This window comes from Phalacrocorax aristotelis, chromosome 8 (genome assembly GCF_949628215.1).
Source record: "Phalacrocorax aristotelis chromosome 8, bGulAri2.1, whole genome shotgun sequence".
NCBI lineage: Eukaryota > Metazoa > Chordata > Aves > Suliformes > Phalacrocoracidae > Phalacrocorax > Phalacrocorax aristotelis.
This window is the reverse complement of record NC_134283.1, coordinates 29,452,734-29,471,786: the sequence shown is the minus strand read 5'-3', so window position 1 is coordinate 29,471,786 and position 19,053 is coordinate 29,452,734. Positions and strand designations below refer to the sequence as shown.

The 19,053-nt window shown below is 37.5% G+C and overlaps 1 protein-coding gene across 3 annotated transcripts in view; it reads left to right on the top strand.

Moving 5' to 3' along the window:
* Positions 1–19,053, top strand: part of SLIT3 (slit guidance ligand 3) — a 547,006-nt gene that overhangs the window by 370,056 nt on the left and 157,897 nt on the right. For all 3 annotated transcript variants that reach the window (XM_075102153.1, XM_075102154.1, XM_075102155.1), the window contains 3 exons: positions 841–912; positions 6,966–7,037; positions 17,289–17,360. In XM_075102153.1, coding sequence (XP_074958254.1) covers positions 841–912; positions 6,966–7,037; positions 17,289–17,360 — 216 coding nt within the window. The remainder of the gene's footprint in view (positions 1–840; positions 913–6,965; positions 7,038–17,288; positions 17,361–19,053) is intronic.

Here is a 19,053-nt window from a genome sequence, read left to right as displayed (position 1 = left end):
TTTAGTGTTCATCTGAGGAGAAGACAGTTCTTTTAGCAGGAATTTGGGGAACTTGCTGGCAAAGACTTGAAAATACTTCTGGGAAGGAACAGAAGTTAATCTTTGTGGTTACTGTATGTGGTATCTTAAAGCTGCTTACATTTTATGTTAGTGATAGATGCATTTATAATACTTCACAAAGAATACTTCTTTTAAACCAAATCTCAGAAATGAAACCAACAGCATTTTCCTGTAGTCTGGACTGTATTTTAGAACACTTTCAATGTTTGGTAGTTAAAATAGGAAGATAGAGTTCTTTTTTGCTCTGATTTAACATAGACTACACCCACCACCCCACCCCGCTGCCACCCCTTAAAAATCTGGATGCATATTTCAGTGAATTCCACTTCATTTTTTCAGCATGTTCCCACAGAGTGTTGTTCCTGAGTCACTCTGATAGTATTATTAATCTGCTTATTAAGCTGTCACAACATAGCATAGCTTTTAGTTTAGATAGTTATGTTCTATTTACAACAGCTAGAAAGCATCTGTACTTTCTCCCTTAACCTTCATTAAGAAAATATACCTACTAATTTTTATTAATTCCATGAGCTTTAAAGGTGCAACGTCTATCCCTGGGACTTTTTCTTAAACAAATCCAGTGTAATCAGGGAGGTGGTTTTGTTTTCGAAGGTATTTTCTCAGTATTTTCTCCATTTAGTGTCCTTCAGAAGAAAAATGTTTGGCATAAAAACTCTATAAAATTGTTTTATATTTATGTAAAAATTTGCTCTCATGTTTAATGCTATCCCTGTCCTATAATTGTGTAGTTAACATGCATATTACTTTGTTTGTTTTCAGACGTTTGGAACAAAACCTCATCAAAATCATTCCCCCTGGAGCTTTTACACAGTACAAGAAGCTTAAGAGAATGTAAGTTTTAATAACAAGACCAACATGCAAGAGCAATCATGAATCTTCTAGCTTCAAGTTCAGTATCTTTATTTTAGAAACATATTGGCAATTTCTATGTTGAAATCACTGGGGATTGCACAAATAATCTCTTCAAAGTGTAAGCAACAATGGAATTTGGTTCAGGATGCCTAACAGTGCATAAAATCCTTAATAATGCTTATTTTCACTTCCTATTATAAATGATGTGAGCTAATTAGTTGTTAGTCTGTTCAAACTTCAAATCTGCTTCCTCAGAAAAGATTTTAAGTTCTGCGGCTTTTTTTTCTTTCATTCATTCCGGTATCTGTTTGTACCAGTTGAATTTAGTTGACCCCAGTTATAGCAGGAGCGCATGTTCTTGCAGAGCAGTTAAGACTGTTTTTGTAGTGCATTTAATGTCCTGATGCTGAAATGGTTTGACTGTTTACAAGAAACCTGCTGGAGCTTGTTTTTTCTATTTCTTAATCACCAGTAGATACCCAGACAATTCTTTTTTATTATGTCTTGTGCTTTCTCTTTGGATTTGAAAAAAATGATCCTGATTTGTAGCAGTGCTTTCATGCAGATAATCTGGGCACTCCCCCAGTTGGTCTTTCTTTTCATTTTTAAGTGATATATGAGGGATGTTGTGACAGTAGCACAATGATACAGGCAATGGTAAAACAAGTTACTCCTGCTTCACCATGGTATCAAGATGTTGATGGGTACCACTGGACCAGTAACTTCCAGAAATCATTCAGGCTTTGTAGCTCAGTGCTGAGACTGCTAAAAAGGTGCCTTTACAGTTCTTGGTTTCTGATGTGAACGATAGTTATTGGAATTAAGAAATTGTAAACTGATTTCACAGAAGACAACGGATTATCAGGTAGCTAATGCTTTTGGAAACTGAAATGAACTTGCTCTGTACCTTTGGATTTAAGGGTAAAATTACTGTGTTTGCCACTCCAAACTTCCCAAGTTCCTAGAGCTGAAGAGCTGTAAATATGGATCTTAATATTTAACAGGTCAAATCATCAATCTTGTAGAGTCTCTATTCTTCTGTCTCACTTTCAATATAGCTGTATGTATTTTTAAAGAAGTACTGTATTAGATAGCAAGATGGTAATTTTAGTGAAAAATGATGGATCCCTTTTCAGTGACCTAACTTGTAACTTTTTCATTATTAAAGTCACTACTTAGTTCTTTCTGAGGTATGACTAATTTTAGATTTTGGCAATGTTTTACTGTCATTTCATTTTTCATGATTCGTGAACTCTAGTTTTATGGGAGTTGACCAAAAAAATGTTCTTTATCTTGACTAACTGCTCAACCCAATGCTGCTCTTACTATGTGAAATGATTAATGTTAGAATTTCACAGTGGAATTCCATTAACAAGTTGTGTTAACAGCTTTCTGGAGTATAATTGGCATACTTATTGAGATCTGAACTCACAACTAAATAATGTTATTGTGCCAGATGATCTGTATCAAAGTTTAGTTAACGTGACAACATTTTGTGGAAGAACTTGGGATAGACAGTTAGGCTGCAGAATGTCCCATAACAAAGATGATGTTTTGCCATTTGGTTATTGATGTGTCTCCTTGTTAAAGTTTCATTTCTGCCGTACAGTGAGGCTTTAAACTGGGCATCACTGTTGTTACATAAAGTCTAACTGAGGACATTTGTTCCACCATTTGAAGACATTATTGACATAATCTTTTTAGTGTGCAGGATTCCCAGTATTGTTAACACAATAATATACTTTAGTGAAAAGACTACCTCTTAAGAGAAGTAACCATCCTTAGAGAGGAAGGACATGTTTGATATCACTGAAGTCTTCAGCCTTTCTTAATTTCTGTCACTTCGATTCCAATGAGCAGTGCAATAGCATGAAGGTTATTGATTTAATTAATTGATGCGCTACCCAGAGTACAAATGAAGAACAATATTATTATGGTTATTATTAGCTATTATTTATAATAATATTTTAATATAATTCAGAAGATAGTATTAACATAACATTGTGAATTGTATTGTATTTTTCTCCTTCTGGTGAATAAATATGCAAGAATGTTAGGGATAATAGGCTGCTCACTTGCAGAACTCTCAGTATTTTCATTGTTTACTGAGTATTTCCTGCAAGATTATGCAGTTTCCTTTTGTTAAATAATTGGATAAATGAGATTAATTTTTAGGTAAGAGCCAGTTGTCCAAGATAATCTTTATATGACTTGATATTAATAGGTCAAATGCTACCAGAAGACATATGTATATTATTTTAAGTGTTATATTTGCATCTAGCTGAATTTTCCTGTTTAAAATGTCTCTTCAATAGCTTCCAGGATGGAAGAGTTATTCTGGTGATTGGATTTTAGCAAAGGAGCTGAAGTCTTGTGTGTCCTGGACTTCATCATAATTGCCTACATTTTCTCACACAAATAATTATATGAAGCTAAATGTATCTGTCTCAGAGGAAGATTTGGCACCTATAAGATTCAAATATGCAGTTGAATTATATAATCTGGGATGGCAGTTCCCCTGATTTTGGGTGCATGTATAGGTCCTTGCTCTGTGCTCGGTTATTCAAGGACTTTAGAAGAGGTTTGAGGGGCTTGAAGGAGATGCAACCCATCTCCAGAATCAGAAGTTGTTGCCATTATTGCATGAAGTATCCAAGCTCAGGCATGCCATTTTTAATTAATTTACATAGCAGTTGTGCTTGTACCATAGTTCTGTAACTTCTAGCTTACGAATTCCAAAGTTTATGGCATGACCTCCCATTTTGTCGTTGCTTTTCTGAGGCCTTTAACTAACAAGTCCGTAGCACAAGACTGATCCAAATACAGAGCCACTTTGAAAGATGTGGTTGTACTCCTCTAGTTCTCATGCTTGTAGTGGCATTTCATGTTGTCAGATTAATTTTACTGTGTATTAGCAGAAAACACATTGAGATTTCACAGTCTTCCCAGTTGCTTTGTGGCATTGCTACTTTTGTTAAGCATCTAAAAACTAAACCATATATGACATGGATTTTTGCTAAGTCCTCTTGTCAAATGAGAACAGTCCATTTTACTCCATATTACATGTTAGAGATAATAAAGTAATCTGTTTCTAATATTGTTAGTTGACAAAGAGAATATTCATCCAATGCTATTAATAGTTTTGCATTCAGCTATATCTAAAAATAAATCTGTGTTGTTTCAAAACCTTTTACAGTAAAGACATTTAAAGCCATACAGTCATATGTTTTACAGTAACTCACAGGGTATCCTTGCTTCCCTGGTGCAAAGTCAAAAAACCCATTTATGTCCCTAACTGGTAACTGAGCATAGCCGCCCTCCAAGGTGTGTCAAACCACCTTTAGAAAGAAGATCTCTACCATGCTGTCAGAGGTGCAGGGAGACTAGTTTGAGGTGACTAATGTATTCCCTGCCTGGGTGGAATCCTGGTAAGTTTATTACATTTCCCCTGAGTGATTCAGAGATACCCTAAACTATGAAAATGAGCCGTATATGATCTAAATTGACTTAGCTCTGCAGGCTAGAAAAACCCCTATCTCTTTCTCTTGATGTAAATCAAGCATGCAATAGGATGGTCTTACCAAAGGAGACCAAAGGAAGGGAACAAAAGTACAAGGACATAAATTAATTCCTTTGCCTCAGTGAAGTCAATAGGAGATGGGACCTCCTTATCCAAAAGCAGTGGAGCTTGGGCTCTAATGGAAAGGAAATAATGTGTCTAATTATCTTCTAATGCTGATTGTAGTGCATCTGCATGAAGTGAGTGAGTGTCATCACCCAGCATGGCATTTATGCACATTCAGGCACCATTAGTTATACACTCATTAGCATCCGGACATGGGGAGAGAGAAAGGATGGAAAAGTTGAAATGTAGCAAATCAATGAAATAGTGCTGAAATACTTGTTTCAAAAACTAGATGCCCCTTTTCTGGTGCTTGTCATTGTTCAGCAAACTCATGATTTCGTGTCAGTGTAATAGGTTTTAATATGTCCCTCAATAAATAGATAGCACAGATTCACATCAGACTTCAGCTTACATAAGAATTACTAGATAAAAAGCAGCAAATGCTACCAGGCAGTCTAAAAGTTTCACAAAAACCTGTATAAAAAGAAATATTCCTACTTTCACTGTCACAAAATTGGCTGCTGTGAATTGAGCTGAAGAACTGGAAGCCTTCACTGAATACTGTCCTTGTAGGCAGGATGTTGTAATAGAAAATATCAGTGAATTGCATAGCAGTTGTTTCATGAGTCTAAAAAAAGAATGAAACCTTATAAAAGAACCAAAGGAAATAAAATTTTATATGGCTAGATTTGAAAACAGTTAGAGGACTTCATTAAAATTTTAACAAACAGAATTTGGAGCTCGAAACATGTATAGAACGGAAAACCTTACATTCTGGTTCCTAAGTTCTTGTTAAGTGATGTTTATTTTGAGTCTGACTGGGATCCTTAGCATGTGCCCTGAGTGAAAATAACAGTGAAGATGTACATGAAATACTGTATTACTCCAGCTTCAGCATTCGGTGAAAAGATTTGATACTACTGATAAAAGCTGATACCAACTGTCAGTGAATGCAATGAGGTGGCTGAAAGTTATGCCTGTAGCTAAGCACCTGGTTGAACTGATTGACAGAAAGATTGGATTGCAATGACAATCGTGATAAGGCACCCAGTTCTGAGCATCTGGGTCCCAAGTGTGGTAAATTTGGCTCCATGTATAAAGAAATCGTGGCATAGCCTATATTTATCTTTGTGTACTTGGTGGGTTATGATTGAAATTGAAGGGTATTTTCCAAACCAGGAACACACTTTCCCTTGAAAATGACAGCAGGCTGTAATGGAATTCCACTCACGTCATAGCTGAAAGGGTGGAATCTTGCTGGGGCTCTCTGACAGGGTCTGCAATGTACTGGGTGTTTCCTGCAGTGCTGCAGGCTTCAAAGGTCCACAATTTCCATTCAGATGCTCAAAAGCTTTGCCTAGTGTCTGAAAACTCTAGGCAGACCTGCTAGTGCTGTGTTGACCCTCTTCTCATCTGCCTCATCAGATCAAGGTCATGGTAGAATTCTATGCTGCTTGTTTTCTCTAGGCCATTAAAAGCCAAACACCGCAGTGACAAACTCCTCAGTGACACTGGTGCCTGCTTTGGGATCGGGGCCTGGATAGTCTGTTTCCCATCCCCTTTCCCATTGTTATTAAACAGTGATGGTGTGGGAAAGTCTTACCCCAGAAGAATTTTATCATCCTAAGAATTATTGATATTGTTTAATATAAATTGAGACTAACTCTTAGTGGAATTTCCTAGGGTTTTGATGGGAAGTTTGTTTAACTATACTACTTGTTTCTGGTATTTATGAATATGTTCTTCTTTACATCTCATTTACCACAAGGTTTCTTCTCTTAGACAAACACAGTCTTGCTGCCTCAGAAGCCAGTCCCCTGGTGCCTACACCAGGGGAATTCCTTAATGCATCTCCTGCCACCACTTTCCAGCTACCTTAGAACCTCTCCTCACCTTATCATTTCACTTACAGTCAAGATATGATCTTCTGTACTGTTATAAAGTTAGCCTTCCATGCCTCTAGTTAAACATTCAGACAACTTTTATGCTTTGTCACAGGCTGTTCCTCCTGCTTGAGGACCACCTCACAGAGTCACAATGTGATCTCCATTATTAATAGTTATTAAGACGGTTTTATCAACTGTTTTTATTCATTGGGCTACCTCACTATTGTTCCTCAAAGCTCTTCATAAAACTCTTTGTTTCGGTGTCCATAAAATGAACGGCTGTATTAACAGGTGAGCTGCCGATTTATTGAGGTTATGGCCTGCCGAACTGATTGATGTTTTCTGGCCATTCCTGGAATTTGCCTATCTGTGTCCTTATATAGCTCATAATCTTTCTGAGGTAATATGATCCTTTTGTTCTGCTTTTGTATCTAGTATATTCTTCCAATAAACTACACCTAAAATGTTTTCATCAGATTCCTGTTTACAAATATTTTTTTAATCCTCCCTTCTCTTTACAGAGACATTAGCAAGAATCAAATATCTGACATTGCGCCTGATGCATTCAAAGGCTTGAAATCTCTCATTTCATTGTAAGTACAAAACAGAACTGAATGGGCATTTGGGGAGAGCTTGTATGTAAGAGAAATAAAAATGATAATGTGCTGTCTGGGAGAACTTACGTTTCTGTGTGCATTTGCCAGCTGTGTGAAGCATCTGATCTTTTCCAAATCAAAAATTGGTGATGAAGGTTAGAAGGAAGAACTGGTTACACATCTCTAGTAAGTTCTTTTGTAGATGAACACCCCCAAGGTTACTGACTTCTTCACTTCTTCAAATCAGTGCATTAGTTGATGTACATGTGGCCCTGCAGGCTAATCCATGCCCCCCAACTCATCACGGCACTCAAAAACTTCGTCACAGCTCAGATGCTGTTTGGTGGTGTTAATCAGGGAGGAGTTAGGGGAAATGCTTCCATATTGAATTTTCCTTCTGTACTAAAGAACTGAGGTTGCACACTCTTGTAAGTTTTTTGGTTTATTTGGTTTTTGGGTTTGGTGTTGTTTTTTTTTTTTCAAACTAGTTAGGGAAGAACCTAAGCTCTTAAGAAAATGTTTATATTTCTTAGCTGTAGTTGCTACTTTATTAAGCTGGAAGGGGACTAAAATATGACTTCATAAAGAAGATAAAAGGACGGTAGAATACAAAAACTGTTTTAGCACCAAGTTGAATTTAAATGCAGCTATATTTCAACTAGCTACCCACAGCACTATTCAAACAGTGGAGCTTTTAATGGGTAAAAGGAGCAATACAAGGTCAGAAGCTGGATATGGAGAATGAGCTAGAATAGACTGTTAGAAAGAGCCCCAGGTTGAGAGAAGAGAGAAAGCTCAACTGGAATGATATTTCCCTGCATTAATTTTGAAGACATTTTAAAAACATCTAGCTTATTAGTATTCATATAACACAGTTTGATTTTTAAGAGTGTAGTTTGTTTCTAAAAGCTGCCATAATTTTATTCTCTGAATACCGGATAATTCTAACAACCTATATAACTTGTTGACTAGTGCCAATATTAGAAGATTATTCGGTACTAAACTTACATGCTGTAGTAAACTTCTGAGCCAGAATGCAGAAGGATGTGCCATTTTTTGTGCTCTGAATCCAACTGGGAGAATGCCAGAACTATATATTAAGTGTTGCTAGCCTTTGTTGAATAGTTAAGGTGGTGTTATTCAACACGCAGTGGAAATGGTCAAATCCCTCAATGCTGCCTGGAAATGTTTCAGTAAGAGAATGACATTTTCTGGACACTACAGTTTTGGCTTAGTATGAAACTACTGCTGATGCTGCAAAGCTACAGCTTTCTGGTCTTGGCAAACTTCCTGGCTAGGAGCAAGCTGGACAGGCAAGACATTTCTACTGGGGTTGACTTCCTGATTCAGAAGTTATTCAGCTTTAGCTATAGCTGATCCAGATACCCCCAGGTGGCCTCAGGAGTGGGACAGAACACATCAGTGTGGACAGAGAGGAAATGAGAAATATAAACTGGGCAGGAATTTATAGTGTTTTGACTTGCACACAGAAGCAACTGAAATGACTGTGTATTCTCTGCTTAGTCATCCAAAATGATATTTTAAGTAAATGATGTTTAAATATGTTTATATCCAAGGGAGTAAAATATTGCTTAAGTTAATGCTAGGAGGTTACAAGGGGGAAGAGAGAGGGCAGAGAGATGAGATGCAACACAAAAAGGGCTATAGTAAGGGAACTGCCTCTGAGCTGTCTGTCCTTTGTTCAGGGTTTGTTTCTGCTTCAGTTTCCTTCTACCACAGCCACACAAAGCTGTTGTGACACACAGTCTGTTTCTCCTCTTTCTGACAGACTGGTTTCTAGGACAGTATCAACTCCAGCCTTGGAATTGTCAGCCTCCTCCTCTAGGTTCAGTTGTCCGTTGTGCTTGCTACTGGCTTTTACTTTCTTTTGAAAGGTTTTACTCTCGTTGTTCATTGCAAGTAGGTCTTACAAACATTTTCCCAATGGCTGATAGGCAAGAGTTAGTTCCCTGATCTTTCATGACCTGTCACTCAGACCTCTGGCAAGTTCCTCCTTGCTGGTCACTTTTGTAGTTGCTTCACTTTCTGAGCCCTAGATATCTTCATGGAGCAAGATTATCTGCTGTTCTGCAGAATCTGGGTTTCTCTGAAGAAACCTCCCCCAGGTTTCTACTTCTGAGTAGTAGAGGATTTTCTTTCGTCTGATCTCTGCTATAGCCACCAGTCCAGTTCCGTCAATAGCAGAAGGATGAGTAAGTTCAAGAGAAGATGACTCCTTTGAACTGCCAGCCTTTCCAATGAAACTGCTGAAGGGGAAAGAACAAGGAGGTAGAAATGAAATAAGACAGTTTGCTTACTAGTGTTTTCTCTTTTAAGCAGGTCCGTCTTTTTGGTGCCCGAGGCCCCAGTAAGTTTAGTCAGCTACATGCACTGAAGGAATGCTGCTCTGCATACAATGCTTCAGCTCAGCTGAGAGTAACTTTTATTTTTCATATATGTAAGTCAATGTGATTGGTGGCATACATTTTAATGAGACACCATTGAGGTTTAATCTGTGCACAGAGCAGCTGGACTTTTCAGCTAGCTGAGTTAAAACAAGAATAAAGAAGGGGAAAATATTAATGCACAAATGAAAGTAAGCAACTTTGTTTCCATTAAAAATGACGTGCTGCTGTACTGCCTAAAATCCTTACTTTTTTTCCCCTCTGCATTATTCACATTTTCTGCTCCTCCCTTTACTCCCTGCTTGCATGCAGTTGCAGTGCTCCCTATGGATCTAAGAGAGTGAAAGTGCTTACCTGGAAGACAGCCAATGCTGTTAGTCTAGCTGGCTAATGGAGGCCTATATATAGTGGGTTGCTCTTCTACTTTCTTCTGAAGTTAACCTAGGTTAGTGTTTCCAGGCAGAACTCTTTCTCAGAGTATACTGCCTATTGTACCTATGTAGAGATGGAAGAAAAAAATGGTGTATTAAAGTTTTCAAAACACAGAAATGTTTATTACAGAAACAGTTTCCCCTAAAATGTCTAAAACTTAAAATTACTAAGTGACCCATATGCTAGCAGGTCATAAGTTTTTATTTTAAATCGATGTATTTTCTCCAACAAGAAATCCTCCTATGAGAGTCGCACAGGTCACAAAATCTTAACACTTTAAATAAGCCATTTCTGCCTTAGGTTTTCTCTGCATTTAGCAAAAGAAAGGCAAGCTTGTTCTTGTAAGGACTCAAGACTTCTCCAGTCCTCAGACATAGGGAAAAAAAAATTGTTTTCTCCATGCCCATTTTTCAGTGGGACTTTGTTCCCTATTGATATACTGACTTTGTGGAACAGGGAATTTCTACTCCATTTTTCTTAGAAATAGGGTTTTCTGGCTTTTCCTTTTCCCCTTGTTGTGTCACATGCAGGTGGCACTGTGAGTCACCAGTCAGCTCTGGGTCTGTTTGTGTATTTAATTCTGTTACAGTGTCTGAAGTTCCCTTTCAATATTCAGGCACTAGGGCATAGATCCTTCGCATATTTTTGGTATGAACCAAGCTTCAAACCTGCTTATGGACAAAACTGAAGATACGGTAAGGTACAGCCTCTGGTTTTGAGAGGACAGAGTTGTGGAGAGCTTGCTATAGAGTCATTGTGGAGAATGGAGGGTGTTGTGGATCAAGGCCTGAGAAGAAGGGTCTTTAGTCTTAAAGATGCTACTGCAGGATTTGGGAAGAAGAAGTTACATTGCACAATTTCAGTGACAGCTGTTGGGCAAATAAACTGCTTGTCTATACCAAAGTCTCCCCCCTTGAAAAAGTGGAAGTATTTCTCTGTCTCAAAGAGATGATACGAGGGTGTGTATACATTGAAGGCTGTAAGGTGTAGTACTTGGGACCATATGAAATATCCAAGATGAGAAACAAATAATTATAATTATTTGAATCTAAAAATGCAGTAAACAGCAGAGATGTACATGAGCCACGGTAATGTGGCCATGGCTTTTCTGCTGGAGGGATTAGTCTTGCCATCCGATATTTCTTTCCATATAAACATGAGGGCAAATATTTCCCCTTCATTGAGAAGTCTGGCAAAATAGCTTGATTGCAAAAGAATGTGTTACATTAATTTTAAGCAAAAATTTGAGAAATGCTCTATCTGTAGTACATGTGCTTGCATTTACATAGTTAGAATTGTACTTTGCTGGAGTTGGAGTGGTTAATAACTCAGCACAGAACTTGGGGCCTAAGTTATTAATAGTTTCACGTTTCAAGAATGCTGCATGCACTTTCTGAAGTAAATTAATTTTTCATTTAATCAACTCAAAATCTGTCTAATATCAGTGAGAGTATTGTATCACCATTTGGTTATTGTTAATAATATCAAAGATAAATGTTATTCTTGGGGTCAATAAACTTCCCACAAATTTGGTTTGGAAGGCCATATCCAGACTGTCTGGGGACATTTTATGGGAAATGACAAAATGGTCTAAGCCGTCATTGTGTTAAAGGGAATGAATAAATTCCAGACCACTGCAGAGGGAGAATTCCTTTGCTTTTGTTCATATACTGAATTAAGCTAGCAAACAATTTAAAAGCTTAGATCAGCCTGGGCACAAAGGCAAGAGACAGCTTAGATTTTGACATAGCAGTCCCATTTAGACCATCATCTCCTGGGTGATGATGTATGTGGTGTCATTCATGGTGATTTGAAATCTGCAATAAAACACTGCCAAACTTATTTTAAGGTAACAAATTACTTTGGATAGTTTTACTGTGATTTATTTAGCCTAACTTGTTCTGAAGAAATATGAAATAGTGCAAGGGAAAAAAAATGTCTAAATTTTTTTCAGATATTAGAAATGTATTGCTGTTTTTACCCCTATCAATTCCTCCTCTTTTGAAAACTTGAATTCTTATTGAGCCTGTGCCATTGTATGTAGCTTGGGAAATATAAATTTTCCTAGCAAGAATTATTTTAACAGTCTGAAGGAAAGTTAAAAGCGTTCTGCGAACTGAAAAAGACATTGCATAAAGTCAAAATTTGACACTTCAGTGAGAACGTTTCAGCCAAGCCGAAATAAAGGAACACTTAGCTGGAAACCATATGGTCTAGAGTAAGGGATTCTGTGCTAGGCTTTCATAACCCCAAAAAGTTCTGTGTCACCTTCCAGGGAAAAATCTCTGTATTCTGGGATCTGACTTAATGGAGCAGCTAAACTGCAACTACTTTTGCAAGTAAGGCAGGCCAATGAACTGTAAAATAAAGACAACACAGCAATTATTGTTTCACAGGCTTAGAAGGTGGTATGCTAAACTTCAGTGCTTTGAGAGGCCATGTGTTGGTAATGTCTTTGAAAATTCCTTAATTTTAAAATTGTTCAAGAGGTCAGAATGTCTAGAGACTCTGAAGAATCAGCAAGACTTTTAGGGTTCAAGGCCCTGCCACTGAAGGTTTGTTACATGCTTGTTGCTACGTGTGCTTCCAGTACTTTCTTTGTCTGGTACGTCTCAAGCTTTTAGATGAATCTATGCAGTGACTATTTTCACTGTTTAATCCTTATTTTTAACTACTTAGAACGTCAGTTGGATTAATCTGCAAAACTTTAATTTAATAGTAACAACTAATTGATTAACTGGAAATTCAATATTTAGTTGTGTCTTAGAATACATACGTTTTGGGGGCAATATTAAAATATGATGCCAGAATCAGGCTGAAGAAACGTAATGCCTCATTATAACTTTTATATATTTGTATAATTTCTTATTGCAGTTCTGTAATAACTCTTCAGCTGAATAGGGTGTTTCTTCCAGGGATCTCCTTCGATGCCTGCAGTGAAGCCAGGGGTCTGTGTTTTATGTGTGTTGTCTTTCCTGTTGTTTGGAAGGTTGACAGCAGCCTGAAGACTGCTGCAAGTTGTGAGCCAATCTGCCAGGTACTTTTGAAGAACTGCAGCTTGTGGTTTGTGGACACAAACTAGTGAACTGGCATGCTGATGGCTTTACATGCCACTAGGAATACAGCTTTCAGATGGCTCAGCTGTACCTGTGCCATAGCAGTAACCTCCTGATGTTGGAAAGCCACCTGCAAAAAAGTTGAGAAAAGTTTGCTTGAGTTAAAAATACAATGAATGTTTCTTCACACTGGTCATTCTGGTATTAGATACACCTGCCTTGTGGAAAGACAAGAATAAAACTAATGCACTGGCAAGTCTTTATGACCGTTTTCTTCATTCAGACTGGTTTCCATCTTTGTAAAAGAGACTCCTATGTATGGTGCGAAGAGAAAGAAAAGAACAGTAAGGAAAAGAATACCTGTTGGTGTCTCAGTCAGTTTTGGCTTAGCCTCTAGTTGCTACTTTTAAGATTAGCGTTGTGAATTAGAATTAAGCTATAGCTCACTTTCCTCTTTCTCCCAAAATGTACATCATGTTTAGGGTAATGTCTTTACCACCTGACATTAAATGATATTTGTCAGACCTGTGGCTAGCTTGGTCTCCCAGCAGAGTTGAGAAGCTAATGGACAACCAGGAGCACACAATAGAAATTTTAGTAATTTTTTTCAGTTCTAACAAATGTTGCTCTGATTTACTGATTCACTGTCTATTGGCAGCGATTACTGAGATGATTTTATTTTTATTACATATAAACTTTGTCAGTGTATTTTAATTAAAAATATTTTGAGTCTAAAATTTCGGGTGCTAGAGTGTAGAAGGAGGGCTGTATTTCTTGCGCCAAGCTTGCACAGTAGAGCCAGGACACCTGCATGTCCTGCAACATATGTAAGGGATGCAAGTGAACATAAAATTTTAGTACTTGTAATGCCATAGGCAAACCTCCTAAAAATTATCTCTGTTGATAAAAGCATTGGAGATTTAAATGAAGTTCTTGAATTAACTTGGCTGAGTTTCCGTTCCTTTTATATGGTCTTTTGAACTTATTTTTTGTGTTTGCAGTTTTTGTTTGGTTTCTTTTATCCCCAGAGCTGCTGTTCTGGAAACATTGCGGTGCATGCTAGTGAGGAGGGCAGAATGGCAGGACACAGAGGAAAGCAGCTGCCATAATGGAGTGTACCTAACCTGGCCAGTCTGTTCTGCAGGCTAACTCATTCATAGTACTCTTAGGAGTGCAGCAGTTGGTGTATTCAGAACAAAAGCACCTTGGATCAAGAACCTGACGAGCATTCATATTCATTGGTATGAGTATGCTTTCCTGTCTTAAACGGAAAAAATGAGAACTCCGAGGAAAGCAGAAGTTTCTGTGCTTTTTATTAGAGTAAATTGAAGGAAGGAACTCAAGAAATGAAATGCAATGCATTATGTATCTCCCCTCCCCTCCTCTGCTTCTTTCTGTACGACCATTCGACTTCAGCTCTGGAATGGCAGGCAGACAATGGCATTAGCTAATTTGGCTCTGTGTAGTGCTGAACATGAATATGAATTAGAGACAAGTGCCTGAGCTCTCATACTGACTTTTATTTAGCTGTTAATTTTTTTGAATGTCAATGTGCCGCATGCACATAACCCTAATTAGGTTTGAAAATGCTTGTTTTCTTTTCATGGCTTCTAAAAATTGAAGCTTTGTTTTATTTTATAGGCTATTTTAATCTGGTTTATTTCACTCAAAATAATAAAGCAGATGTATAAACACATCCAAGGTTTAAAATTCAGTGGAACACTGTACTATGACCTTCTGACTCTTAAATTAAAAGTAAATGAAAAATTACTTTAATAAGAGTCTTATTTTGCTATTTGCATTTAGTAGTACCATAACTAACAACTACACTGGGTGTGAGTGTTGAGATTTGTTTAAGGTTTTACTTTATATAAGTGTTTTTACCTCTACAGCCAGAATAACCCTTAGCCTAGAGTGGGGATGTTTTTACTTCTTTCCATGGGCATTTTGCACAGCTTAGCTTCTGAACTCTTTCTTATATGCTATAGTATTTTATGTTATTGATCAGCACTGATGATCCTGCTACTTCACAAAACTAAGGGGATGTTTATCTAACATCACAGAATTTATAATCTAAACTTTGTATACAGATGATGCACTTGCTAAAGAAATGTTGTTCAGAAAGAGTGGAAACTGAAATGGAAGTGCACTGGATTCTGTAGGCATTAACTTACTATTTTAACCTTTTATAAATATTTTATTTGCAGAGGTTTTGCTTTTGCTTCCTGATACAGGTGCTCGCATCAGTTACTTTGTTCAGAAAGAAGTCTGTGAGTTAGCCATTTGGATGTTGGTTTAGAGCACAGTAAAGTTCAGTGACTTGAATATTACCTCTTATTTTGAAATTTTCTAAATGGACCTGCTAGACCTTTCAAAGTTCAGCCATCATTTCTGTCTAGTTTTGGGTAGAGTATAAAAATCTCCATACAACACATGAAATTTTGTTGAAGTAGGAAATTGTGTGTGTCTTCTGAAGGTGAAATTAGGAAACAATTAGAAAAATGTAGCCGTACTAGCATTTATTACTCACAAAAAAAACACTAATTGTAACAGCACATTAAAAGCCAACCTCCTGACTCTGCAATAGATAAACTGTTACATTTGTTTAGAGAAAATATAATGATAGATGATCATGAATGGCTTGGGTAGCAGTTCAGTTCCTGCTAAACTACAAAAGTAATGAAAAATGAAGTTTCAAGTTCAGATTTTCATATCTAAGTGGTGCTATTTTATTTAGGTTCATTTTATTTAGGCTCAGAAATGAGCTGATCTGGGAACTCTCCCACAGAGGTGATACACTTCCAATGACTGATGAAGAGTAAACTGAATTGGTGCTACTCTGGGAAGACCAGAGGGTACTGTAAATGGTCTGTCATGCAAAGTATTTGTTTTTCAGTATGTTCAACTCACCATAATATTTTAAATGTTGAAAGACAGGGTAAGCCAGAATTTCAGCCAGCTCACATGGCTATTTAATTCATTGCTAGCATATTGAGGAGATTCTGATTGGACACCAGAGGAAAATTTTTCACACTGAGGACAGTCAACCATTGGAATAATCTCCCCAGGGAAGTGGTTGACTCGGCCACATTGGACACCTTTAAGAGTCGTCTGGACAGGGTGCTGGGCGATCTGTGCTCTTCCCAGAAAGGTTGGACTAGGTGATCCCTGAGGTCCCTTCCAACCTGGGATTCTGTGATTCTGTGATTATTCCACATTACAAAGTTAGGGAATTAACCTAATGTTTAATGACATATAAGCGACATAGTTGTGGCATGAGCTGGTTTATAGCATTTACCGTGTCCTATGTAGAACACAGAAATTAAATAAATTCTGTTTTTCCCAATTTGAAGTCTATTAAAATGTTTAGGTAAGGTGTAAAATTTTCAGAGGGAGCCTAATCTTCTCCCCTTTTACCAGGACCCATACAAGCTCCTAACTCACATTCTGGTTTTGACAACTTTTATCAGCTTGCAGAAATGACATGAGTAAATACTTTAGCCGTGATTGAAATTCAGGTGTTCCCGTCATGTATGATTTTGCTCTGATCCCTAGGTAACGCATCTTAGTGTAACAGTGGTTTTCTCTGGTTTTCCTTTTAGTTCAATTTCTGAGGGTACTGTATGTGCATTTTTCCAATAAAAAAGGAAATATTTTAAATATCAAAACTGAATCATGGGTATCAGGTCATATATATTTATGGTTGAATAAATACATACAGTGACTCTCATTTGTGTTATTAAATCTTTACTGATTTTTTAATAACTAAACTACACCTGAACTATTTTTGAATTTCTGAAATGTATGTCTATTTCCAGTTCAGGCTAAATTTCTTTATATTAGCTAGTTGAAATGGTAACAGCAGCTGGTGAAGCCATAATATTTTGTCCAATGATGCCTGTGTCACATTTCATGCCAATTATTATATCTTAAGAGATTCAGTAATAGAAAATTTTATCTACAACCAGCTTGTGCTTCCTGGCTTTTAAATTCAGTATCACTGAGCAGAATTCTAGGTTTCTACATCAGACGATGTGCTTTTCAATGGTTAAAATATTCCTAAAAAGGGTGGGAAAAATCCCTCAACAGAATGAAAAATATTTCAGATACAGTTTTTGGATGATGTCCAGTTTCTACATTAAAAATGCTTTCCAACACCAGACAAAGCCTGAATCATAACGACTCATTTAATACCATGTGCTCTCAGAAGAGAAAATGAGATCGGAAGTTAAATGAAATGCCCACAGATCCTGGGCATGGTGCACAAGATCAATAAAGATGATAATGCAGAGATGTGGGAGGACACTTAACTGGTCTGTAACTTAAGATTTATTCTGTCTTCCTGAATCTTTCAGAGTGCTCTATGGAAACAAGATCACAGAGATTCCCCAGGGCCTTTTTGATGATCTTGTGTCTCTGCAGCTGCTGTGAGTATGATCCCTTCCTCTTCTTTATTTTACAGACTAGCTAGATTTACTGTTTCTTCAGCTTCTGACACTAATATAATCACCTCTTCCACTGAAAACTCACTGGGACGTGCTAGTCTGTTGGTTTTGAGTCGGGCAAGAGGGAGGCAGGGGCTGAAAAAAAAAAAAGGAAGGTGACAACGGTTTTATAGCACAGTGTGTATAGCGGGTAATAGACACAGAGGATTTAAGTGTGGGGAGGAAATGAGAGACTCAGTGAAGTCCAAGAAAGGAAATTTGGTTGCAGGCTGATGTGTGGGTGGGGATGCCATCTGATTGTTTTTACACATTTAGCATTTGTGGTTGAAGGTCTAGGTCCTTGAGCGCTATGGTGTTGAAAGTACCTGCACATGCAGGCAAAATGGCAATGTGAAAGATCTTATTGCTGTGAGCCAAGCTCAGTTCCATATTCTTATTATACCAAATGGGGCTTAGATGCGAGATTTCAGAAAATATTGTGTATTTGAGTATTTTATGCCGGGTGTGATTCAACACACAGTCATGAGCAGGAGTAAGATATATACCATACGCTCTTCAGTATTTATTAAAGTAGCATAAAAAATTTCCTAATCCAAATTTGAAATTGCAAATTTCACTCACTCTTGTCTCCATAATCACATTGGGAACGAGTAACTCCTTCAAAGAGAAGGAAACCAGCTACTGCTTCAGCCAGTCAGTAGAGGGAGCAGAAATGAAGTGAGTTTAATATATATTCCTAATGTTCTGATTACCATCATGGATGATGCACTCAGAAAGTAAAGGTGATATATGATAAATTAATCATTTCTGGTTTATATCACGCACAACCCTCCACCCCCAAACAATAAATTATATAAAATATAAAACAAAAAGTAGCTTTTAGACATGTTACTTTAAGCCTTTCTGACTGTCTTGACATAATCAGAAATGAATATCCAACAGTTCATTATTACCATTGAATGTATCGCTCTATGATTGCAGTCTTTGGTGCACTTATATGCTCTCTAAAAATAAGCGTAGATGTAGAATAGAAATCCATGAGCAAAGCTAAAGAACTAAAATAACGAATAGTTTAAATTGCTCTATATGTTAAGTGAAGGACTACTCAGATGTGTAATTTATCCATGAGATCTTAATTGCAAACATGGACCACCTTGTTCTAGAGAAGGACAAGCAAGAGCACATATAGTTTGATTATGACAGTCCTTGAGCTGTGACAATGGGAAGCTGTTCATCTCCCCCTGCACACAGGCGATCATTTTGTCTTCACCTTTTGCACATACTTTTTCTGGCAGCTCCTTTCTCTCTCCTGTCCCATACTTCACAGATTTGTTAGTACTTCAGTGTCTTCATGGCCAGCCTGCGCAGTTGGAAAAGACTGTGTATTTAGCAGGGAGGTAGTTTGCCATGTGGGAGAACAATGAGCATGAAAGTGGTTAGAAGCTGGGACTCAGTACATGTTGATATAACTGGCATGTTAGTCATTGTCAGGCTCAGATTGGGTCATGTTCAGTACATTGAAGATGCTGCAAGCAAAAGGAGAGCTAAAACTTAACTTGTGACTTTGACCTCTGAGAAAGAAACTATATTTAGAAAGTCGGAGCTTTATCATAGTCCTCCCCTACAAATATTTTATGGTTACAAGTGCAAATTGATACACAGTTGCTCTATTTAA